The sequence below is a fragment of the Orussus abietinus genome, unplaced genomic scaffold (genome assembly GCF_000612105.2).
Source record: "Orussus abietinus isolate OABI.00-Male unplaced genomic scaffold, Oabi_2.0 scaffold4, whole genome shotgun sequence".
NCBI lineage: Eukaryota > Metazoa > Arthropoda > Insecta > Hymenoptera > Orussidae > Orussus > Orussus abietinus.
Window position 1 is genome coordinate 1,195,314 of NW_019396014.1, and position 23,543 is coordinate 1,218,856.

A 23,543-nucleotide genomic window follows, 5' to 3' on the forward strand; every position below is an offset into this window, starting at 1 on the left:
ACGCTAATTTCTACTCCGTTACGATGAATCTACTCCCTCCTTGGATGATTGGTGGCAACACTGCGGTCCGGTATTATATTTTATAAATTTATTGTTTGAAAAAAATGTTTTAATGATCATTTTTAACATGCACATTCTGAATTGAACGATCAAGATTTAGTGAAGGTATAGTATTTTTTATATTCAATAAAACTAAGAGAATATAATTCAAATCTTGACATAACCTACACTTTATCGATGGTACATGATGGAGATTTTTTAATAAATATTACAAGGGTTGTTTCAAAATATTGTATTTGTATCAAATGTGCGGAATACTTTCCTTCTTGAATATAGTAATTTTCATTGACAAAACTTTTACGGATATTGGGTGGTTTGTACGTATGAATATACGTATAAATTGGTTCTAGTGTTGTTTAGTAGTTTTTATGATTGTTAATTTTTATTAGCCGTCATTTCAGTAGTATTACCATTCACGGTATTCATTGATAAATTGTGTACAAATTGAATGTTTGTAATGCCTTGGTGAATGATATAACTTTGGGTACAAAATCACAGCTAAGCAGGTTAAGATAAAAAATAAATATTCCATTATTGATTTGTTTAGTTGAAATCTTGTTTGGTTGAGTATTCTCGTCGAGTGAACCTAGTATTCCTTATGGAGTTCAGTTCTTTCGATACCTTGGCCATGGTGGTTATATCCATAGTTTTTAACTGGGTGACAATTGCCAATGGAATAAATGCCAGTATCAGTCTTCATGTTGAAGGACTTGGGTTCCACAGGTAAAAAGTGAAATCTACTCATAAGAGCATGGTCATTCATACTATCAATAATTCTCTTTTTTTCATAGGACTTTCAAGTACCGCGTCGACGTGAATGAAGTTTCTACAGAAACTTCCTGTATTGCTTTGTATTTTGAATTACCCTCGGCCTTGTACGTAGATCCAGATGAATTAGCTGGTCTTCTAAGGCTTGGCAAAGTATGCATTTTATGGATTTAAACACATATTTTATTTGATTTTTAAAATACTTAGAATTGATTGAAATGATACGATGTGTTATCGTTCTTCTAGCTCATTGGTTGCTCTCAGGGCGAAACAAATGTTGAATTATTTACCGAAAAGGCAGGCCCTCAAAACCTGACAATTTGTTCTCCTATAAGTGATATGAGTTCGAGTACTACTTTCTTACTTCCTATTCACCGACGATATCAATTTGCCAAACTAAATGGCACTTATGCACAAATTTTTCTACAACGGCCGAGGCTCTTTATAGGCAGTGTTAACAAAAATGAGGAGCACAGAGTGTCTGTCGTGAACTTGTGCTCTCCTTGCACCAGTATATCCCACAAATGGCTCGAGATTTTCTATGAGTTTGTAAGTACACCTGCATAGTTGACATTGATGACTTCAGTACACCTCATAGGATTAATTACTTTTGCAGAGTATGGAGGATTATTTGTGGGACGTTCCAATTGGAAACCTATCTCAGACAATACAAGTGACATATGTAACTCTGCTAGTGACGATCATCGGCACTGCATTCGTCTTGAGAACAATTATGCAATTCAGTGGTTTCACTTTTCAGTGGAAGTGAATGATTCAAATCAGGTTGGCTTAAAATGGTCTGTCGGGCTGATTCCAGCACGATCTCATCTTTTGGACTAGGATCATTCCACTTCTGAACTTTTGCAGTTCCAAAAAGTAAGAATATGGTATTCCCCACAACATAAATACCAGATGATAAGAAGAAAACGATTCTCCATTGTAAAATGTTACCCTGCAAAAAACAAATAGGAAATACAACATAGTCCTTTTGTAATAAAGAAGCAGATTAGCGTAAACATTAAAGAAGTAATTGTGACACACCGATTCTTTAACAATTTCTGAAACGATAAGTGGAGCAGCAATAGCCCAAACATTAGCTACAGCGTTGATAACGCCCATCATGGTGCCAGCGAAGTTTGGACTAAGATCCATATGGTTGACATGATGACCACAGTATACGGCGATATTAGATCCGACTGCCAATACGAGAATAGTCACTGCCAAAGTGGGCCGATCTGCTCGTACATATCCCAAACCAATGAGAGCTATTGCAGGAATGTACTGCCCGATGGAATTGAATATTTTGCGTGACATTCCGGTACCAATGACTCTCTTCTTAATGAGCAAATCGGATAAAAAGCTGAATGGAAAGCTAAGGATCCATGCCGTCAAGTAAGGAAGAGAAGACATATATCCGTTCTGAAATAATTATTCATCATAAGTACTTCTACTAAATAAATATGTATTTACATTTACGCGCTTACCTCTTGAATATTGAAACCCAGGATGGCATTCATATACAGTGGAGTTTCGGTTAAAAGCATCCAAAAGCCCCAAGTCTGAGCACACTGTGTAACTAGAAGAGCCCAAAATGGAGAAGATGTCAACATATGACGCCATGGTGTTGAAGGAACCTTGGAAAATATTCAATAAGTTAGTAAGTAGTGTTACCTTTATTTACTGCAGTGCTTTGTTCCGCTTTCTTACCTGACCAACCTCCAAGACAGTTCCCAAGCTGATCTCGATGTACTCTTTCTCGTCATGTGGTATGCTAGGGTGATCTGCGGGTGAATCCTTACCCAGGAAACACCAAACGATTGACCAGAGTACGGTGAGGCCCCCCCAGACATAAAAGCAGCTAGGCCATCCATAGTCCGAGGCTGCGAGCACGCCAGAGCTCAGCAGGGATATCACATTGCCAATCCATCCACCAGAGTAAAGGAAGGCAGCTGAACGCGTCACCGCGATCGTTGGATATGACAATTAGTCCGGAAGATTGGATTAAACTACAGTTGCACCGGATCAATCAATTGGGATAGTTCAGGTACAAAAATTAAACTAAATCTTAACTTCATCGATAGCAGTTCATGCAGAGTACATGCATGTATGCATCACAACTGTTTCAAATGCTTGGAACTCTTTTAGCTTTGTAAGAACCTTTTTCTTCTTAGAAATCAACTCTTTACATTAACGTATAACTCTCGTTTCTCTTACATAGTCTGCCCCTCTCCTCTTGTGGCACCCATTTGGAGAGTAATGTGTGAATGGTTGGCAGTACAGCGCCCTGACAAAGGCCTGCAACTATTCTGCAGAATACCAGCCCTTTCCATCCACCATAATGAGCTGCCAACGGACCAAATAGACTGGCGAGACCGCAAATTCCTACAGAGAGCCCGTACAGTCTGCATGGTCCCCAACGCTGAGCTACGATGCCTCCTGGGATCTGTGTCAGCACATATCCCCAGAAGAACGAACTGAGGATGTAGCCCCGAGTGGTTTCGTCCCATTGGAATCCCTGAATTCAAGAGAATAGTGGAGATGTGAAATTCCAATGAATTCTTTGCACCAAGGCCTAGATGCAGGCAGAAAAGTGACGAAGTCGATATTTTTAAATGTAAGTATTTTGAAAGTTAAGCTAGATTTTGGAAGGAGTATCGTTCATAAGGAGACACCTTACCGTACCTCGTAGTCCGGATTAGCTGATTTGGGATCGGTCATGGCAACCAGAGCAACTGACATGGTCACTCGGACTGCGTAACAGCACAGAAATCCCAACGTCGCCAGGAGGATCTGCACGTGTCTGCATCCTATCAGAGCTGTGACAGGAAACCATGGATTTACATATAGTCGTATATATCGTCTGGCGAAAGTACTGCAGCATTTGGAAGGAAAAGGTATTGCAGGAAACACTTTTAAATACGAGAAGGAATTTCGAATCAGAAATTTTCCGTGCAACATGGCGTTACTTTCGTTGCTATCGGCCATTTTGTTATCATTATTTAAACTTTAATTTATCTAAAATGTGTGCGTTGTGTTCCGAAACGAGACTTGTCGGGGGGACAGGTTCTCAAATCGGAATCCGTCACTCCAAAGAATAGTCACATCGTACGACTCTCAGTATTAGATCTTATCTAAACGCGTAGGTGCGCGTTATCAATGTGTTTTATTGCGGTTACCATGTTTGCTATTCGTCCAACGAATGGGATTTTTCTTTGCCCTCGGGAACTCGGTTAACACGTAAGAATTCCTCCTGGCTTCAAATGTTCTTTCACGTTTTCGGAAAAAGACGAACAATTCTCATAGCTGTGTAAAGTCAGTTGGATGAGACCAAAATTTGGAATTCGGATTTTCTCGGAAATTAATAGAAATCGGGATTGCGCGATGATATGGCGACATTCTTCATTTCTACGTCTCAGGATAGCGATAAGGTACCTGTACATTTGCATAACACTGGTTCTTATCACGATTTCGGCCCCCCCAAAGTGGACTGACATCCCTGAGTCAGAACGTAAGATGAAATATGGCTTAATAAATCAGACACCCGGAAAACGCGACCCAGCTGCCGAGGCGCCACCGTTCGTTAAACAAGATTTTCTATTCTAAACAGAAGTTACAAACGTATGAGCTAATTGCGTCACGTTATATATCTTTCGATTAAAGAATCCGTTCCCTTATCATTTATATGAATCTTCTCGATTCGAGAACAGAGTGTTTAAAATTAAAATTAAGGCTTCAGCTATTTATCACGAGGAGATGAGGATTATTTTATAATGCCGCGTAACCTCTTTTTCTAGGTCCAGGGAGATCTCTCGAGTGCACAATTTGCATCGATTGAACGTTGCACTCTGCAGCGAGCATCTTATGGAATATCACACTTCTCAATGAACATGCATTATTCTATTTATGAATTTATAAACACTTCTACACCCTCTTGAGCAATATCGCAGGCGATAAGGTTTCGTGAGTATGCAACAAGAATTAATTCAATCAAGCTCATTACCATCCTCTTATCTCAAATCGAAAGTACAGCAATGTACTTGTTTTATCGATGCACACGTTTAATCACCGCCGATCGATCACGAGCACCTGAACTGACGAAAAGAATTCCACGTTTCTGAGCCCAAAACATCCAGAAGTATACCAACACCACCGACTATAAATCCTTCACTTTCTCCAGAAATATTTCTCACAAAGGAAAATGAAATCCCGTAAACGTGTCGCTTGAAGGAACTAGGTATTTGGATTTATGAGTAGACATAGCTCAGCAATTTTGGCTCACCTACTGTACCTTACCTTTCGGTTTACAGGAGGGGCTCTTCATCATCTCCACCCTGGATATCCTCCTGGTCCCGAGTCCGACCGTCATGGTGCCTCTCCGTGTACCTCGAGGCACTCCTTGGTATACTCCTCGACGTGGTTCCACGTCCTAATTTGAACTAACGAGGGATTCGATCGACTAAAGGTATACGATCAAGGGGCCGTGTTTTTATACATGGCCCTGCCGATGAGTACATAACGCGGCGCTCGTCCGCCTCTTCGCCGCAAAGTACACTTGGCCGTATTAAGCTCCTCCGAGTTGGCGACGGCCGGTATCGGGCGTGTGTAACCTCGGGTTTTACTCCTATCGGAGGTAGTCAAGGACGTCCAGGATAGGGGAGGAAATATTCCAAAACGTCTGGGGATACTGGAACAGACCGGAAGATACTAGCGAGACGGTCACCGCGAACTCAACGTAGTCGGGAATCGCCGAGCCGCCGTCGCCTCGCCCTGGCCTCAGCAATGTCGTTTTCCATTTTACCAGGCGGGGCGTGGGAGAGTGGAATACGGATTGAATAAAAAAAAAAGAGAAGAAAATATAAGGAACGCCCGTATGTACCGATAGCGCGCACACGCGTACGCGGAATGTGTCCGCGTGTCTCCCGTGTACATACGGTTCACGCAACGTGCGTAATAAACGTACACGCGCGATGTGGTCGCGCTCGATCGACGTCTGCTCCTCTTATATCGGACCGGCTAGCGATAGGCAATTAAGTCGAGTCACCGACTATCTTCACGAACGCCTCTTCTGGATGGACTTGCCGAGGAATCGGATGGCTTTCTTATCGGGGTAATTGTTGGAGGTGACGCATGCCTCCGGGGAGTCGAACGGAAATCTAGAAGGGAAATTTTCCCGTTGTAGGGGTTCCAATGGCCTTTTATCGTTATCGTATATCCCCCTTTTTTCTCCCTTTTTATTATAAAAGTCCTGTTAATTTATACTTCTTCAAACATTTGTACTATTTATTAGTTTAATCTTGGGAAATACAGGGCAAGTAATCGGATAACTTTCTTATCGTCGTCTTCGATGTATTGTTACAGCGACAAGAATACCGCCCCGTTGTCACGTAAAGACGGCGGGCCATCTCATCGGGAGGCGATAGCACTTACTCGACGTTGTTTTGCATACTTAAACAGCCGTCAATAAATGCCGAATGCATCCATGAATGCATGAGAATATTGTTTTGGACGGGGAATCACGTTTTTCGGCTTCTTCCATGGAGATTGTGAAATCTTTCCCTTTCGCGGAACTCGCGCACTAGAAGTGAGTTATTAACAAATATGTTCCGGATAAAGGAAGAGAACTTGTATATCCATGTAGGAGGCGCAAGGAAGTTGTTGCGTTTTAGAGAGTTCCTTGCTCTTAGATTCTAGATACGCTAACTAGAGCTGGATCTTTCTCTTTAAGACGTCTTATGTCTCTAGGAACGTCGCGTTGACATTTCGCACCGTGGAACCGAGTCGCATTCTAACGTTTCGCTTTGACATCACTCGGACCCGGAGCTAGTCGCAATTATTAATTAACGACTCGATTTACTCGGTTGCTTTCAATGAAATAATTATCTCACGTTCGTTTATTCAATTACTTTCACTCGAGCGGTAGAATGCGGCTCAAGGCTTATCGCTGATGACCTTGTGTTTCTCAGGAACTACATCGGGGTCGTTCCATGGCTGAACTTCCCCTTGGCCGAACAAAACGAAGACCGCATCTCCCACGACGTAGATTCCCGCTGATATGTAGAATATGATATGCCAGAGGGACACGTTCTCCTGGGGAAGAAAAAACGACTTGTTTTAGCTGCGAAGCCAACTGGAATCACAGAGTGCCTCTGGGCAGGTATATCAATTCTTTCCAAATTCCGAAGGTCTTTCTTTTCGTTTTACGCATGCTTTCGTTGTGTTCTATTTGCATTACTTTTCAGGGTATTTGTATTTTCAAAAAAACGCTGAGGTGGCTCAGGAGAGTTTACCTCGTCGTAGACGACCACTGAGGCGAGGATGGGAGCGAGTATGGCCACGATGGAAGCCATGCAGTTGGTGATGGACATCATGGGCCCGGCGAAATTTGGACTGAGGTCGATGTGATTGATCTGGAAACCGCATACCGATCCTGCGTTGAAAGCTACCGCTAAAACGAGGATGAAGACTGCCAGTGATTTATTGTCGGCATCCACGAAACAGAGGCTAATAAGGGCTGCGGCTGGTCCCAGGAAAGCGATGCTGTTGGAAACCTTGCGGGCAAAGCCTTTGGTAGCGCCTTTCTTCAAAGCAAAATCGGATAGCCAGCTTATCGGGATACTTAGCATCCACATTGCTAAATAAGGTAGTGCCGAGTAGAACCCATTCTGAAAGGATTTTTAATAATTAAGTTGTAGATACTGAGCGAAGTCACGAATATCTTTTAATTAACGAATAAATTCTTTCTGTTTTACGTCTTTGATATCGAAGCCAAGAACGGACTTCATGAAGAGGGGGATCTTCGTGACCAGGATCCAATAGCCCCAGTTTTGGCAGCAATGAGTGATTATCAAGGCCCACATCGGCAAGGATGTGAGGATCTTTACCCACGGAATCTTCAGCTTCTAAAAATTTATCGTTAGGATCTAATCGCTGGAATTATCGGTTAGCTCCTTGTTTATTGCTTGACCACTTACTTCTTGGTTGCCGTTCTCTTTCTCTGACGAAGACGTGCCTAAACTCGCCTCTATGTAGAGCTTTTCCTCTTGTGAAATGGAAGAATGAACGGCAGGCGAATCGGCCCCGTAATAGAAGAAAGCCAAGCCCCAGCACATTCCCAAGGCTCCAAATATGTAGAAAATGCTTGGCCATCCCAAAGCAGAAGCTGCAAGTAGTCCAGAAATTGGCATTGCTATCACCATCCCAGCCGGAGCTCCAGCGTATGCAAATGTTCCTGCAAATGAGAGGCATCTTCAGTGGAAAATCGACAGAGTACTTATTTTTCGATGTTCACTATGGTAGTGTCGCTGTATACATTATGTCATGTTTATGTCATCCGTGAGATAAGTCACAGTAATTGTCTATCCAATTTCCATGCTTTTGTCTGCAAATTATTCATAGGACGCTCTGAACATGCCATTCGTTATTACACATCACTGGCATCCGATGAGTAAGACATTTTTTAATATTCCATGCGTATGGAATGATAAGTGAACTGTTATGCAATCAGTCCTGTCGCTGTTCAGATTTGCTTCAAAGAGGGTTTCTGTTTTTTTTTTTACTCGGCGATCGTAACTACTTGTTAATTAGTTAATTAAGAGGTGTATGTACTCACCTAGCCTCGCTCTTTCAGAGGGAGGTACCCACGAGGACAGCAAGGTATGAATGCAGGGCAAGAGACAGCCTTGGCAAAGACCCATGATGACTCTACAAGCGCAAACCGCTCCCCAGTCCGCATAGTCACCGGCAACAGGAATCACAGCGTTTACCAGGCCGCAGAAAAAAAGGCCCAAAGCGAGGACTTTGCGAGCACTCCAGACTCGTGCCAAGTACCCACTCGGTACCTGAGTGATTGCATAGCCCCAGAAGAACGAGCTGAGGAGTAGACCTTGGATTTCCTGGTTCCAATCGTATTCCTGTAAAAGTTCTCAGTCGAGACCACTCATGCAGACGAGAAAAATTTCATCCCTTATACAACAGCGAGGACAGGGAAGATCTGGGGTATGAGTAATGTCGTCCACGAACGTTCCAATGGTAAGTTTCCTTCGTGATCCTCGTACCTTGATTATCTCCCGTGATAAGAAATCTATCTGGAACTGTACCGAGTTCATAGCGGTACTCGAAGGAATATATTTAACGTATGTCTGCACGTGCATTTGATCCGATATTCTGACGAGAATTTTTCCAGGCTTTGCAAAATAGGAAAAATGAGATGGGCTCAGAAATTTAACCGTTTAAAAAAAAAAACTGGATATGCTTCGCTTTTGCAAGGTCACGAAGATTTTATCGGCTTGATATGAGAATTAACTGCGGCTCTGTGAGCGGAAGGAAACGTCATTGGAAGTTTGCGGTAGGTCAGGGATCGTACCGTAACGTACTGGAGAGTTTCGTATCGTTTAACGACTCTTATAGGCTGTAAAGCTGACGTGTCCTAGAAAGACATAAAATAAATGAATATGTATCTTTTTAAACGCGGGTTTATCATACTGTACATTTTTACAGCGTATATTTACGGGCAGGGCAATTTTTCGATCATGGTCTGGGCATCCTCGTTCGCCGGGAACCTTGAGAAAATTGCCCTTGCGATATCAGGCTTTATTGCCACGGAAATGTACCGATCTCTTGTCAGCTCACAGTATGTTGCGGTACAAGGTGGAAAGACAAAATGCGATGAATTGACCCTTTGCACTCGGCGCCATCCCATCTAGACTTACGATGTCCCCTCAGAGGGGATAACCGAGTGCAAAGGGTTAACCGAAGCAATAAATGTTGAATCCAAGAGATGGACCCTATAGCTCTAAGGGTAAAAAAAAAAGAATCAGAGGGCAAACATGACCTGCGATGTAAAACAAACGGCAAATGGAGTACTTGTGGGAACGGACGGGGGATACCGGAGAAGGGGTCAGGTTATCACCTTCATATTCGGATTTGCCGTCGACTTGTCCACCATGGCAACTATCGCGACCGACATGGACACCCTGAGAGAATAACCTAGCATCATTCCCAAGAACATCAGCAAGATCTGCAGGTGTCTCGTGCCCAGTCCTCCTGAGGACAGTGATTCGCCCTGAAGGCATTCTTAACATTCCTCGTATTCTTACGTGCCTGCGCATTTGTACACGTTATCGTTAAACCCGGACGTTACGGTGAAGATATGGATAATCAGTGCCAGGACGGGTTCACATTAATTTTAAGCAGGTGCTCGAATATTTTGCAATTCAGTCGACAGCGATGTTAGATCGGGACTGAGTTTTTCTCTGATTGTTGATTGATCTCGTTTTACAGATACACCAAACATTCCAGGACTTCTCGACGAAGATTCCACGCCAGTGCGGGCGAACGAGATTCTGATCTCGGAATGTCATCGTTAATAGATCCGGAGTTTCCGCTACGATGGAGATCTCTCGTCGATTAAAACAATGCACGTAGTGAGATCGTTGATAAGTTCTTGCGGGATTTCCTCATCAGGTGAGACTTGAATTTTGAAACATTTTTTCCGTAGACTAGGTACGCCCGATTATTTAACATCGCAAGGACGTTATACTCGTGTTGCAGGTGCAAGTGGACGAGCCATTGTGGTCGGCGAAAATCTGCAAACGCAGCACTAACGGTACCGAAGTGGTCAAGGTGACCAGTAATCGAGATCGACTTCAAAGACAGATTATTTTCCTGCATTTTTTGTGTGCCCGTTCGGCGCAAGTGAAATCGTATACGGCTTGTATATTCGACGACACACACTTATACCGGCAGTGTCGTTGAAAGTGTTGTTATCAATATTCGCTAACACGAGCTATACGGATCACCGAGTTACGCGAGTGTCTTAGGCTTAACTCGAACATAGCCGGCAGCTGAAGACGAAACTCTGATAACTAATCGCCCCGTTATCACGAGTGACGGATTACGGTGGAAACAATTGAGGAAACGCTGGAGAGAAAAAAAAAGATAGAAAAAATTGAAGAACCTGGAGAACGCGGACACGTGAGGTAACGAAATGATTTAATTCACGGTACATTATCGCTTATTTCTCTATCTGGATAAGTTGTTTCTTCGCGGCCGAGTTTGCGCAACTTCCGGGGATGGATGTCAAAGGAAAAATGTTTTCGTAATCGGCGGATTTATGTAACGAAAGCGCCACTGCGCTCAGGGTCTCTAGTCGCGATTGCGTTTAGACTGAACATAAGCTAACCGAATGATGAAAATTTTCCGGTTAAACGTCAGCAATAACTCGGCAAAGCTGGGCCTTAATGGACGGAAAATCTAATAGACACGCGAACTCGCAATAAATGCAAATGTTTATGCAATTCTCCTCGGTTCTATGTATTCCATTGGGTTGGTGTTATAGCGATTCTGTCGGCAGGCCTAGACCAGGTATGCCAACGGAATTCTGTTAATCCCACTGCTGTTCCGCAAACGAAGCACGCATACCCCGCGTCGAGCTACTAAACAACGACCCTAGTAAAGAAAAACCACCGTTAACAACATACTGTCATCTAGCAGGTATCTAATACTGAACATAGTTATCGAACACGCTGCTCTTCCGGTGGGGCACGTCTGTCTTTCCAGGTGCACCAACCTGGGCCAGAGGATCACATCGTTACCCGGCGATTGGGGCAGCCAAATCCTTCCTTGTCCGGTTACCTGGAGATGGGGCGGCATCTTTCCCATCCGTGCCAATCTCCCCTGACGAGTCGCATCCCTCGAGGGCACTGTCGTTCGTGGTCACGGCCATGGTATACCGAAATCTTAAAGCCGCGCACTCGGGTCCGGAGGAGCGGCTCCGGGTTTGCGGCTATATATGGACGCGTCGCGAGTCCCCTCCTCGCGACGCGGAAACGTCCCGGATCGGGGATATCGGCGGGTCCCCTCGTCGGTCCTTCGACGTGTCCAAGAGTACGGAGGAGCGTAATCGCGCGAGCCTTCTAGCTGGCCGATCTGCGCCTGTCCTATGTTAAATACACTCGGGATAAATTTTTCAGATAAATAGCTCGGAAACGCGAGGATAATGAGCGCGAGGACACGTAATTCGTTATGCGCTGCGATCGCCTCGCGGAAACTTGCATTTTTTTTTTGCACTCCTCGATCGAGAAGGAAATGTTATACGTTCAGAGGGTCGGGAAATCCTGTGATAAAAACTTATATCTTTTTTTTAGAGCGTATGTCAGTTCAGGGAACATCCTCATCCTGCAGCAGGAAGTGCTGCATTGCCTTGCAGCGCGCGTGGCTTTAAAGACGCTAAGTTAAACCGCGATTAACGAGCGCAAGGGCATGTGCTCGTTTACCGATTATAGTTTTACCTCGCACTGACATTAACTTTTCGTATTCTCTCGCTAGAAGGAGAAACGCGGATGGGGAGGCCAATGAATAAAAATTCAAGGAGCGTTTATGCTTTCGTTGTCCGCGGACCTGATCAGAAATCTAAGTTCGACGGTAGGTCAAGGTGGAACCGGTGTAATTGGTTTGACCTTGGTTATTCGAGCCTTTTTGGGCACATTTTTGCTCGAAAGGTGAAAGGAGGAACTCGGGAATGAAAGAACAATTAGTTCTACGCTTATAAGTGGAATCTGTTATGACGTGATATCATATCAGCAAACTACGCCTTGGCAAGATAGTATCAGAGTTGTCAAGATTGAGATTAGCGGATTTTGCGAATTCCAGTCTTTGATATGCAATTTTATAATTGAGATTAAATTGCTTTCATATTTTATCTGTATCGGTATAATGGATTGTTGGATGCTTCTTTTTATTTTTCGATGGTGCATGAACTTGTGTTTTCGGCTGCTAGATGGCATTATCCGATCACGTGAGCTGTTTAATAATTTCGTAAGATGGCGGCACAGAATCAACGATATCAGTGTCATTACTCGAGACATATCTATTGAAGTTTATAAGCACATTTTCAAATGCCGGTGGATATCGGTAAATGTTTGGCGTTGTTCGACATTATTCGGCATTATCTAGTATTATCGAGTATTATTCAAAGGGCATAGTTGGTCAAAGAGGCACAGAATTACCGAAGAACTTGTGAGCCGCAGCCACTGAAATACATAACCTCTGAAATACTTACCGGCTTGAGCTGTCCTTGAAATCTTTGCTTGGAATCATCCCAACATACATATTTTGGTGGTTGCAACTAGAAAATTTGTGAAAGTTGAGCTCGTTGCGTATTATCGTTGAAACATGACGAGCAGCTCTGTAACTACAAATCCATCGACGCTATTGCCTCTGGGTAAGTTATCGAAGAAGGAGAAAACGATTTTTTGGTTAACAGAACCTAAAAGGTCAAATAGCATTTTAAAATATTGTCTGTATAGAACTGGTGGATAAATGCATAGGCTCTCGCATACATATCATCATGAAGAACGATAAGGAGATTGTCGGTACACTGTTAGGATTTGATGACTTCGTTAATATGTTACTGGAGGATGTGACAGAAAGCGAAGCAACACCCGAGGGGCGCAGGGTTACCAAACTGGATCAGATTCTGCTTAACGGAAATAATATTACAATGGTTTGTGAGACACATTCCGTTTTGATTTTATTATATAATTTTTTTGTAGTCTGTGTACTTTAGAAAAGTATAACTGGTGATGAATTTCTTCACGTTACAGTTAGTACCTGGAGGGGAAATGCCCGACACGTGACAGGGAGCTCTTCTTATGGCACTTTCCAACATGATGTATGAATGTCTCATTAAATGCTGTCAAAATAAAGAGTAACGGTAACTATAAGGTAATCTTACTGATGTCATTGATTCTTGTCATAATGCGTATATTTTCTAGTGCCAATTCATTCAAATTTCTATTTGGATTGATATTGATATATTTACGTGACTACCTGCAAGTGATAAATATAACAAATGTGACCAGAATTAAAAAATTAATATTTTTTTGTTTAGTGCGAAAATCTGTGCACATCAAACATTTACATATTGAATAAGACATATTACACTCATATTTTACCCAAGCATCTGGTTAACGTAATGCCTGAATTCAAATCCATGTATGCTTAATTTTAATTGTGCAAAATGTAAATTCCATTTCTATACAAATATGTTTGAGAATTTTTCTTTTTGAAGTTTATCTTTGTCTTTAACAAGAGAGGCAAAAGCTTGTAACTCTTTATTAACTAATGACCCTAACGATGGATCTAATTTAACAACTCTGGACATATCGGCAATAGCTTCGGTTTGATTCCATGCACCCATGTGTGCTTTACCTCGCCGAAAAAGTGCTTTGATGTTATCTGAAAATTAGCAAGGTCAATGCAAATAATGTGTATTTGATGATATAAAATACCTTTTACGCAAAAGAAAAATTTTTCAAATCTACCTGGTTCACTTCTAAGTACAGTCGTACAGTGTTCAATAACTGCATAATAGTCCTTTTCCAATAGCTTGCACTGAGCAAAATTCAGTAGCAGTGGAGTTTTCATCTTGTTTAATGCGAGCCACTCTGTGTCATTCGGTTTTTCACTGAAACATTTGCTTAGGTTCCTCCAATCGAATACGACCGTTGTGCGATCGTGTAAAACTTACGCGAGCATTAATTGTTCCACTATCCCTATCGCCTTTGCATATGCCTCGGCAGCACCCGTGTAATCCTTTTCTTTAAATAAGAGGTTTCCTTTCTCTTTTAAGATAGGAATGCTCTTAGACCTTTCTTCTTCCGTCATTTGCCATGTCTCCTTATCGTATTCGTTGGGTTGGACCACTTCTAATAATTCTATTACATGGTATACAAAAGAAATATGAAAACCTCTTTATAAAATGTAAGGAGTACAACCATGCATCTTCAAAACATATAATATGGTCATTGTAATGAATCAGTAAATAGTTAGGCAACTGATCAATTACCTATTATGAATTCCAAATCCTGTGGATTCTTAACGAGATCATTTAAATCATCATATCCAATTCCTTCATTTTGCAATGTCACTCCACAGCAATGATGGCTACGTCTTTCTGATCGTGGTTTGTCGATTTCCCGAAAGGTTTTGGATACAAATGGATATGCCGAGAGTAACTGCATGATAAAATGGCCAATGAATCTATTTTGATCATTCTCGGTTATTGCTAAGAGTAAAAGATGAAGCTTACACTCTTATCGATACTGAAATGTGCGACCTCGTTCAATGCCATTTTCTGTACGATTGCTTCCCAGACTTCGAGCTTGAACTTCTTACCCAGGACTAACTCCATGGGCCGTCCCAACGCTCTGGTGTCGTCAATGACAGTTTGCTCCGAATTGCATTTCATTGATCTAAAGTGGAATATTACCTGGGGAATTAAAAGAATACATTTAATGCATCCACATCAACTTGCTGTATGCCATTTAAAACTCACTTTTGTTCCAGGTACAAAAACGACGGTCTTAGTTCCAGCATGTAGGACTTTCTTTATAATGAAGTCTTTGTTTTCCATTGCCATTCTTTTTTATTCTTTTTTTATTTCTATGCTTTTTAATACTGTTAGCTATTTTTTCTCTACATTCATGGCTTATATCGCTCTAAGGGAGAAATGTTCCAAGAGTTGAAGAGAAAAAATTCTTGTAGTATCCAAGACACAAATGTGAAACCAATTACCTCATTTCTACAGTTAACCATTAACAATTTTTTTTTACTGGCTTTCCGTTCTATGATTTACAATGACAAAGTATTTACGGCATTTACTGGTATTTACTAAATATTGGCACAGAGATGAGTTGGGAGATTGCTCACGGGCAGGGTCGCGCGATCGCGTCCTGTGCTGCCCCCTGGTGGGTGATGTGGACGGCTAATGCACATGCACCTGTTATCCCTCAGGGGCGGTGCAACACATTTCTAATGGGGGGCTCACGCAATCGCGAGAAAAATTAGGGTGTGGACACTCTTGCTACTCATTGTTGAAATTAGTCGATGCCATTCGAGAACGAGAAAACGGTTAAAGGGGTTTTCGAAAGGGGAGGAGAAATGCTTGCCGAGCAAAGGATGCACTTGTGCTCCGTTGTGTAGGTGCATGAGTGTATAGAGGCGTACTTACCGTGCACAGGCGTGTATATGCACTTCTGTCAACCAAGTCGATATCAACAGTAACGCGGTCTCTGGTTATCTGAACTTGGGCGGTAAGTGGTCGAGAATGGTGGCAGACTGTTTATTAGATTTCGATAGTTCTGTAGTTTATGTTTAAAGAGATGCTTGCAAATGAAGCTTTTAAAATTATGTGGGTATTTAATTAAATATGTAGATGATTCGATAGAGTGAAATGTTAGGGATTTTGTTATTTATACCATAGTTTGCAAAGTTTAATGTCGAAGCAGGCGAAGAAAGTGACTTAAGGCTCGCTAATGCTCTCGACACTTATCATCACTTACCTGTATCGTTCTTTGTGAAAAGAAAGTGTTCACTGTTCTTTAGGTTTTTGATGTGGTTGCAAACGGAGTCTTGAGTTGTTCCAATATTATATCTTATTATTGGATTGTAAACTGTACGACATTGCTCAAGGTATATCAAGATGGATCCCTCTTCAAAAAAACAGTGCCAAGGCGTTAATGGAGAATCATCGGAGAGTAAGGGCAGGTTAGAATAGTTTTATTCAAATTTTCAAATCTCTGCTGGACTACGTCCTTTTTTTAAAGCATTCATATACGTGAATGAATCTTATAACTTTATTTATAGACCAAACTTGTTTTAATAAATTAATATAGTATTTTCATAATGACTTCATCAGTTGACACATTGTCTGCTTGTAGTTGTCTGCTGCTACGCTATGCAAGCCAAAATTCTTTAGATGAAAGTTCACAAAAACACGTGCCTCGTGAAAATGGGAAAGACAAACCTCCGTACAGAAATCATCACCATACCAATAGGGCATTTGAGGCAATGGATGCAATGCGCAGGTACATTATTGGTAGCCATTAATATTGTTTTTTTAATAACCACATTTATTTTCTAAAAGATGAAAACACTGTCGTCGCACATAAATTATATTTCTACATCATGTTTAGGAGGAATCTGCTTTGTGACGTGATTTTGGTGGCAGATGACGGGATGGAAGTTCTCGCTCACAAAGTAGTTTTAGCAGCATGCAGCCCTTACTTTTACGCTATGTTCACAAGTTTCGAAGAACGTGACCAGGAACGGATTACGCTCCTGGGTGTCGATCACGCAGCCTTGGAGTTGCTCGTTGACTATGCCTATACAGCCGAAGTTCACGTAACAGAGGACAACGTCCAAGTTTTATTGCCAGCTGCAAACCTGCTTCAACTGACGGACGTTCGGGATGCATGTTGTGACTTTCTTCAAGCTCAGTTGCACCCTTCAAATTGTTTAGGTATTAGAGCTTTTGCCGATTTACATGGATGCCTCGAGTTACTGGCTCATGCAGATAACTACATCGAACAGCACTTCTCGTGAGTCTTTTATTATGGCCACCGATACCCTAATTGTATCGAAGGGTAACTAGGATCTATGTTCATGAGAATTGGTGTTACAGGGAGGTTGTCGAAGGGGAAGAGTTTCTAACTTTGGCATCCCATCAAGTGGCCAAATTGATTTGCAGCGATCGATTAACGGTTCCGTCCGAGGAGAAGGTTTTTGAGTGCGTGATCTCGTGGGTTCACAGTGACCTGGAGAAGAGGCAGGAGTATCTGGCACAATTAATGGAACACGTTCGTCTTCCGCTTCTTTCTCAAGAATACCTAGTGCAACGCGTAGAGGAGGAACCATTGCTCAAGGCGAATTTGCAGTGTATGTCAGCTAGATGTACTCCATCGGTTCGCTATCAACATACTAATAAGAGGAAGGAATTCTTGTTTAGGCAAGGATTACTTGATCGAAGCCCTCAAGTATCATCTACTGAAGGGAGAACAGAAGTCTCTCTTCAAAACACCACGTACCAAGCCTAGACAACCGAGAGGCTTGCCGAAGGTGCTGTTGGTCGTCGGTGGTCAGGCACCAAAGGCAATCAGAAGCGTTGAGTGTTACGACTTCACGGAGGAAAAGTGGTACCACGTGTCCGAATTACCAACCCGAAGGTGCAGGGCCGGTAAGCAAGAAGCCAAACCCGCCGACGACCTCGAGATTCGCAGTTGAGACGGGAACTCGTTACAGGACTCTCGGTTCTCGGCGGTCGCGTTTACGCCGTTGGAGGTTTCAACGGATCCTTGAGGGTCAGGACGGTAGACGTTTACGATGCTTCCGCTGATCAGTGGTCAGCATGTCCAGGCATGGAAGCAAGACGCTCCACTTTGGGCGTCGCGGTGTTAGGCAACTGCATCTACGCGGTGAGGACTTATATTTCATTTTACTTGAAAGTAGTATTTAGCCGTTTAATGTTGCACAATTTCTATCGCCTGCGTTCATTAACCGTAACTGGACTCGGTTTTCTTCACAGGTCGGTGGTTTCGACGGCTCGACAGGATTGAATTCCGCAGAAGTATACGACCCGAGGGCTCACGAGTGGCGAATGATAGCCCCCATGTCCACCCGACGAAGCAGCGTCGGAGTCGGCGTCGTAAAAAATCTCTTATACGCGGTAAACAGGGAACCCAAAGTGTTGAAAGGGATATGACGATTAAGGTAGTAACCAAGGTATAATTCCAGGTGGGTGGCTACGACGGGGCGTCTCGCCATTGCTTGTCAAGCGTGGAATGTTACAATCCAGAGACAGATCAGTGGAAGCCGGTACCGGAGATGTCGGCGCGCAGGAGCGGCGCCGGCGTGGGCGTCCTGGAAGGCATTCTTTACGCGGTCGGAGGTCACGACGGGCCCCTAGTAAGGAAGAGCGTAGAGGCCTTCAACCCAGAGACAAATCAGTGGACCTCGGTTAGCGACATGACCCTCTGTCGCAGAAACGCAGGTAAATAAACGTAGAAGCGAACTATACAACATCGGTCTTGCCTCGATCAAGTCGTGTATGGAAATTAACCTTGGACTTGCATCCGATTTTCTGCAGGTGTCGTCGCGTTGAACGGGTTGCTTTACGTGGTTGGCGGCGACGACGGGACCTCCAACCTCTCCTCCGTCGAAGTCTACTCCCCGAGGACCGACACCTGGACCATTCTCCCGACCTGCATGGGCATCGGCAGGAGCTACGCAGGTGTCGCTATCATCGATAAGTCGCAGCTAGCGGGTGCGACGATGTGAGGTCTACAGTCCGCTGGGCATGCTTCGGAGCAAGGCGGCGACCCGGATGCCGAGGCATTCGAGTCGTCGCGCGAGCCCGGGCCCAGCGGCGCGCTGGCACAGGAACAAGGTACCCTCCGTCGACATCGAGCTGCCGCCGATTCCGCAGGTGACCTCGCTAGTCACGACTGCGAGGGGGCTCGTTGCCTCTGCCAGAGATACGAGAACGGCAAGCTGGCCGTGGTAGTTCTGAATCGCAACAGAAATGCCCCGGGTCAGGAGAGACAAGAAAGGCCAGACGAGGGGCAAGCCGCCAACCGTCGAGTTCCCTTCCAACCCCGAGCCGGTCCTTCACGGCAGGTCGACGTCAACCCCATGGACCCGCCGCGCAACGGCGACCGTGAGAGGCGTCCGCAAGAGTCCGAGGAGAACATTTACGAGACGCTGGATCGTTTCGGGGATGCGGCAGGCGAAGACGACAACGACGAGGAGGGACACGCCGCAGGACGTAACGATGACGCTTGGGACCCGGCGGGTCATCGCGCAATGGACGAAGAGAGCGAGGACGACGACGACAATGGAATCCCACGAAGAGTCGGCGACGACGACGTCGAGGAGGATGGCAATTACGGTCGACGCAGGTTCTATACCCAGCGCAGGTTCAACGAGCGCTTCGACCGAATGCGACGTCGCTTCGGGGCGTTCTACCGATTTCACGAGGAGCCCAGGAACTGGAAACGCAACGACCGCCAGAGGAACGAGTGCTTGGACTCGTCTCGAGGCTTGGCCAGTCAGCCTTGCTTAAATCGAATGGGTCGCCTAGGGCGCAACTGCTTCTCCAGCGAGAACATACCTTACGTCACCGGCAGACGTTACCAGCTCTACCAGCTGGGGCACGGATGCACCTGCGACTTCTGCAGACGGTTGGACGGCCAGCCGGCCAGTGTCTGCCACTACTGTCAGAAGGTGTACAAGATAATGCGCTACTACGACTTCGTCAAGCCGGGGATCCTGGGGGACCCTAGACAGTACATTTACCAGGTAACCAGAGCCTGCAGGTGTTTCCTGTGCCACGGCGAAGCCCCCTGCTACTCGGGACGACCCCCAGTCAATGCGGCGCTGCTGGCGCATCGACTCGCCGATTCTGGCCTCCGTTGGGAGTCCTTCTGCCGGTGTGGGAATCCTTCCGTTGTAGGATGCACCTGCAGGGCCGACTACTTGTCGCGCTCTAATCCAGCCATTTACATTGGGAGGCTCGACAGGGTCGGCAGAAATGCGAACGAGTCCCTCTACGCAGGGCCGACCGTCTACGTTGGACGCATCGACCATCCTTGCGCGTCGGCGGCAGCATCTGCGGCAGGTCCTGCGGCCGGACCCTCGGCTGGACCTTCGGGGAATCCTGCCAGCCCGTCGGAACCGACACCCTCCACCTCGCGACAGGCTGGAGGACGAGCCGGATTCGATCCAACCGCCTTGGTCGCTTCCGATTACCCGCCATATCCTCCGGAACGCACTCCGGAACGCCAGCGCTCTCGCGACGACTCTTGCGTGAAAAACCGCGCGGGTACTTCCGCCTCCTCCACCGCAGCCGCCGCAGGTGGACGCAACGCGGGGGCCGCGCGGTGCGAGCGGAATGAATGCACGGATCGCAGGATGTTCGTTCACTGGCTCCTGGACAAGTGGCTGCCCCATCCTTGGATCGCGCACAGCCACGAAAGGAACGACAGAAGCGAAAGGAGCGAGAAGAGCGAGAAGAGCGAGAAGAACGAGAGAGATGGGAACCCCAAAGGAAGCGACAGCGACGATCAGTAAGGAGGAGGGAAGCTCCCATCCTTCCTAGGACTCGTTCATCCAGGCGACGTCCTTGCAGAGAGGAGTCAACCATTTGCCGAATGTTGAAATAGCTGCCTATTCGCGAGCACCGTGAGACCAGAGGGATGATTATTATTGCGTTAACACTGTTTGCGAAACAAAGGATCATAAGGAAACCGAGCCGCCCGAGCCGTCGTCATCGAAATGAAAGAATCAATGTACTTTTTGATATTGCGTTATCCTTCGCGCCCCGCTGAATGTCTCGGAGGAGATAGGGATCTCTAAAGGAAGGACAGCTACTTTCGGTAGCGTTTTCCACGTCGCACGTTCGAAACGAGCGTTTCCTCGCCGGATCGTACTCGCGCTTTCGTACGCTCGGTTCAGGGTGACGCTAAACATTCGTTTGTATATACATCCTTAGTTGTAGCGTCGTATAATATTTTAAGTTTGTACAAATACCCGCTCGAGGACTACTTTGGTGTCGACGCGGTTCCACTTAGCGATGCCGTAGGCGTAATAAATTGTAGGTAGATTTTCGAAGGCGGCGTTTCCCTCGAATTTCCCCTTCCGAGGTGCGATCGTTAGGTGGAAACTCGGGGCCGGGAAATACCCCCGAGATATAGTTTTTTATGTACTTTCGGGTCGAGGCGGATGTCCGGCTAGCGAGATCTTTGGGGGCTTGCGGACCTTGAGCAAGACCTTCCTTGCGGTCAAGCTCTTCCGCTTCCACCTTTCTCTTCGGACAAGCCGACAGGCCTCGATCCGGTGGCGGGTCAACGGGTTCCTCGCGATCCCCGACCTCCGCCTCGATCGTTCATTCCGGACAATGAGTCGAGCTCGGTAGAGCACTCGATAGAATGGAGTATGATGGGTGCAGCCGGCACGCGCTTTGCTCGCGGCTCCGAGCAGTCGCCGGAGAGTCGACACGGCTGTCGACCTTCACCGGCCGAGGAGCGATCGGGATCGAGATCGCCGATCGAGATCCAGATCGAGAGGGCGATTGCGCTCCCAGCCTCGCTTCTGTCCCTCGGCTTGACTCCGGACGCCGCGACTTCCGTCCGAGTCGAATCGCAAGCCGCGACTCGTCTTGTCTTTTTTTTTTTAATTTTTTTTTTAGGGGGAATCCTTACTGACATGCATTAGTCAGGTAGCGTCAGACTTTTACCAGGTAAAACTACTGTCCTGTCTCTTCAACTTGACTCGATTTTTTTTTTTTCCTTTATTAGCCTCGCTTCGTTCTTCTTTCGCTTTCCTTATCAGTCTCGATTCTGTCCCTCGGCTTGACTCCGGGCGCCGCGACTTCCGTCCGAGTCGAATCGGAAGCCGCGACTCGTCTTGACGTTTTTTTTTTTTAAATTTTTTTGGGGGGAATCCTTGCTGACATGCATTAGTCAGGTAGCGTCGGACTTTTACCAGGTAAAACTACTGTCCTGTCTCTTCAACTTGAGTCGATTTTTTTTTTTTCATTTATTAGCGTCGCTTCTTTCTTCTTTTTCCTTATCAGTCTCGCTTCTGTCCCTCGGCTTGACTCCGGGCGCCGCGACTTCCGTCCGAGTCGAATGGGAAGCCGCGACTTGTCTTGACGTTTTTTTTTTTATTTTTTTTTTAGGGGGAATCCTTGCTGTCATGCATTAGTCAGGTAGCGTCGGACTTTTACCAGGTAAAACTACTGTCCTGCCTCTTCAATTTGACTCCATTTTTTTTTTCCTTTATTAAGGAAAATCAACACGGACACGTTAGTCGAGTAGTGTCAAATTTTTATCGGGCAAAACATCTGACATCTCTTCTCGACTTGACTCCATCCAATTTTTTTTTTTTAGGGAAAATCCTTGTTCACATCCATTAGTCGGGTAGTATGGGACTTCACTCTGTCGAAACTTTTTTTTTTAACTCCTTAACTTGTGCACTCGAGGTAATTCGAGCGGCGTTGTATTTTATGCTACTATAATTTTTCACCCTCGAATATGATCGAGAATTTTATTTTTTTGCCAAGGCAATGTTCTAGTGTTGTTTTTTTACATAAAAAAAATTGATTTTTTTTGCCGGTTTTTTTTTTTAAATCTGTGCGTTAAGGGGTTAAGGGAAAATCCTCGTTGACATTCATTAGTCGGGTAGTATGACTCTTTTTCTGGGTAAAACCCTCCTGTCCGCTTTTCTCGGCTTGACTTAACTTCTTTTTTTTTTCTTTTCTTTTGAAGTGCACACCCATTATTGGGGTGGTGCCCGACGTTAAACTGTTGAAACTTCTCTTTTTCACTTTCCTCCACTTGACTCAACTCGGCCGGATTCCGGACACAAACGAGAGCGCCTCGCCCAAAGGTTTCTCGTGCTCGTTCGATTTTCACCGAGTCGCGGAACCACGGCTAATAAGGAAGTGGCGATAAAACGTAATACCGAGCAATTCACACCTGAAAACGCGGCGGATACTCCCGGAGGTAACGTCCCGCTCGTAATGGCGGTTTATTGCCGTAATTTTGGTCGAAAGGCGCCGAAACGAGGAGCGATGCTTTCACGCGGTACCGACGGTTAAGGTAGAAAGTCATCCGGTAGGCAATTTGGTGATTAATTTTTGTATTACTTTGCAGATAACAAGAAGAGGAATCGTCGTCGAGTTCGAAGGCGAGAAGAGGGACGGAGCACGCAAGCCACGAAGAACCCAGGTAGCGGTTCCGCAAAGCGGTGCTCCATAATTCACACCTGAGATCGTCGAGAGGCCGAGGGTGCCATTAAACGTAACGACGGTGATTAGCACCCGGCATTTCGTTAACGCAATTACCGTCGAAAGAAAAGGATCCGCCGCGGAAGCCGCA

General features: G+C 45.1%; 6 protein-coding genes and 1 long non-coding RNA gene across 14 annotated transcripts; 4 read left to right on the forward strand and 3 right to left on the reverse strand.

Annotated features, from left to right (window-relative positions):
* Window positions 1-294: 294 nt before the first annotated feature.
* Window positions 295-1,424, forward strand: LOC105695591. The gene is made up of 3 exons (XM_012417300.1): window positions 295-783; window positions 852-981; window positions 1,075-1,424. The coding sequence occupies exons 1-3, from the start codon at window positions 659-661 to the stop codon at window positions 1,393-1,395; spliced, it is 576 nt and encodes a 191-aa protein (XP_012272723.1). The 5' UTR covers window positions 295-658; the 3' UTR covers window positions 1,396-1,424.
* Window positions 1,425-1,501: 77 nt separating this feature from the next.
* On the reverse strand, window positions 1,502-5,248 carry LOC105695588 (putative inorganic phosphate cotransporter). The gene is made up of 7 exons (XM_012417293.2): window positions 5,122-5,248; window positions 3,511-3,644; window positions 3,043-3,343; window positions 2,536-2,777; window positions 2,313-2,462; window positions 1,870-2,247; window positions 1,502-1,780 (listed from the first exon to the last, which is right to left on the reverse strand). Exons 1-7 carry the CDS (start codon window positions 5,192-5,194, stop codon window positions 1,520-1,522), a joined length of 1,539 nt encoding a protein of 512 aa, XP_012272716.1. The 5' UTR covers window positions 5,195-5,248; the 3' UTR covers window positions 1,502-1,519.
* Window positions 3,343-6,316, forward strand: LOC105695593. 3 transcript variants are annotated; one of them, XR_001103648.2, is made up of 6 exons: window positions 3,343-3,442; window positions 3,518-3,722; window positions 4,623-4,788; window positions 4,858-5,062; window positions 5,136-5,935; window positions 6,187-6,316. It is a non-coding gene; the product is annotated as an uncharacterized LOC105695593 (long non-coding RNA). The 3 variants fall into 3 exon arrangements; XR_001103649.2 differs by having other exon boundaries at window positions 5,006-5,062; XR_001103650.2 differs by lacking the exon at window positions 4,858-5,062.
* On the reverse strand, window positions 6,077-11,680 carry LOC105695589 (putative inorganic phosphate cotransporter). 3 transcript variants are annotated; one of them, XM_012417295.1, is made up of 7 exons: window positions 11,461-11,680; window positions 9,737-9,867; window positions 8,438-8,738; window positions 7,800-8,056; window positions 7,578-7,727; window positions 7,116-7,490; window positions 6,077-6,915 (listed from the first exon to the last, which is right to left on the reverse strand). In XM_012417295.1, the coding sequence occupies exons 1-7, from the start codon at window positions 11,549-11,551 to the stop codon at window positions 6,757-6,759; spliced, it is 1,464 nt and encodes a 487-aa protein (XP_012272718.1). In that variant the 5' UTR covers window positions 11,552-11,680; the 3' UTR covers window positions 6,077-6,756. The 3 variants fall into 3 exon arrangements, with proteins under 3 accessions (XP_012272718.1, XP_012272717.1, XP_012272720.1); XM_012417294.1 differs by having other exon boundaries at window positions 9,737-9,870; XM_012417297.1 differs by lacking the exon at window positions 9,737-9,867 and having other exon boundaries at window positions 11,461-11,565.
* Window positions 11,681-12,695: 1,015 nt separating this feature from the next.
* Window positions 12,696-13,550, forward strand: LOC105695592 (U6 snRNA-associated Sm-like protein LSm5). Its single transcript, XM_012417301.2, has 3 exons — window positions 12,696-13,048; window positions 13,134-13,330; window positions 13,431-13,550. The coding sequence occupies exons 1-3, from the start codon at window positions 13,000-13,002 to the stop codon at window positions 13,461-13,463; spliced, it is 279 nt and encodes a 92-aa protein (XP_012272724.1). The 5' UTR covers window positions 12,696-12,999; the 3' UTR covers window positions 13,464-13,550.
* Window positions 13,551-13,690: 140 nt separating this feature from the next.
* Window positions 13,691-15,514, reverse strand: LOC105695590 (AH receptor-interacting protein). Of its 2 annotated transcripts, XM_012417299.1 has the most exons (7): window positions 15,403-15,514; window positions 15,164-15,326; window positions 14,918-15,097; window positions 14,675-14,843; window positions 14,357-14,543; window positions 14,151-14,293; window positions 13,691-14,064 (listed from the first exon to the last, which is right to left on the reverse strand). In XM_012417299.1, the coding sequence occupies exons 2-7, from the start codon at window positions 15,245-15,247 to the stop codon at window positions 13,862-13,864; spliced, it is 966 nt and encodes a 321-aa protein (XP_012272722.1). In that variant the 5' UTR covers window positions 15,248-15,326; window positions 15,403-15,514; the 3' UTR covers window positions 13,691-13,861. The 2 variants fall into 2 exon arrangements, with proteins under 2 accessions (XP_012272722.1, XP_012272721.1); XM_012417298.1 differs by having other exon boundaries at window positions 15,164-15,504.
* A 196-nt stretch (window positions 15,515-15,710) lies between these two features.
* Window positions 15,711-18,972, forward strand: LOC105695587 (ring canal kelch homolog). 3 transcript variants are annotated; one of them, XM_012417290.2, is made up of 10 exons: window positions 15,711-15,920; window positions 16,213-16,374; window positions 16,548-16,694; window positions 16,803-17,207; window positions 17,291-17,544; window positions 17,615-17,842; window positions 17,908-18,080; window positions 18,191-18,331; window positions 18,400-18,655; window positions 18,752-18,972. In XM_012417290.2, the coding sequence occupies exons 2-10, from the start codon at window positions 16,310-16,312 to the stop codon at window positions 18,940-18,942; spliced, it is 1,860 nt and encodes a 619-aa protein (XP_012272713.1). In that variant the 5' UTR covers window positions 15,711-15,920; window positions 16,213-16,309; the 3' UTR covers window positions 18,943-18,972. The 3 variants fall into 3 exon arrangements, with proteins under 3 accessions (XP_012272713.1, XP_012272714.1, XP_012272715.1); XM_012417291.2 differs by lacking the exon at window positions 15,711-15,920 and adding an exon at window positions 15,933-16,018; XM_012417292.2 differs by lacking the exon at window positions 15,711-15,920 and adding an exon at window positions 15,933-16,018 and having other exon boundaries at window positions 16,213-16,364.
* The last annotated feature ends 4,571 nt before the right edge of the window (window positions 18,973-23,543 follow it).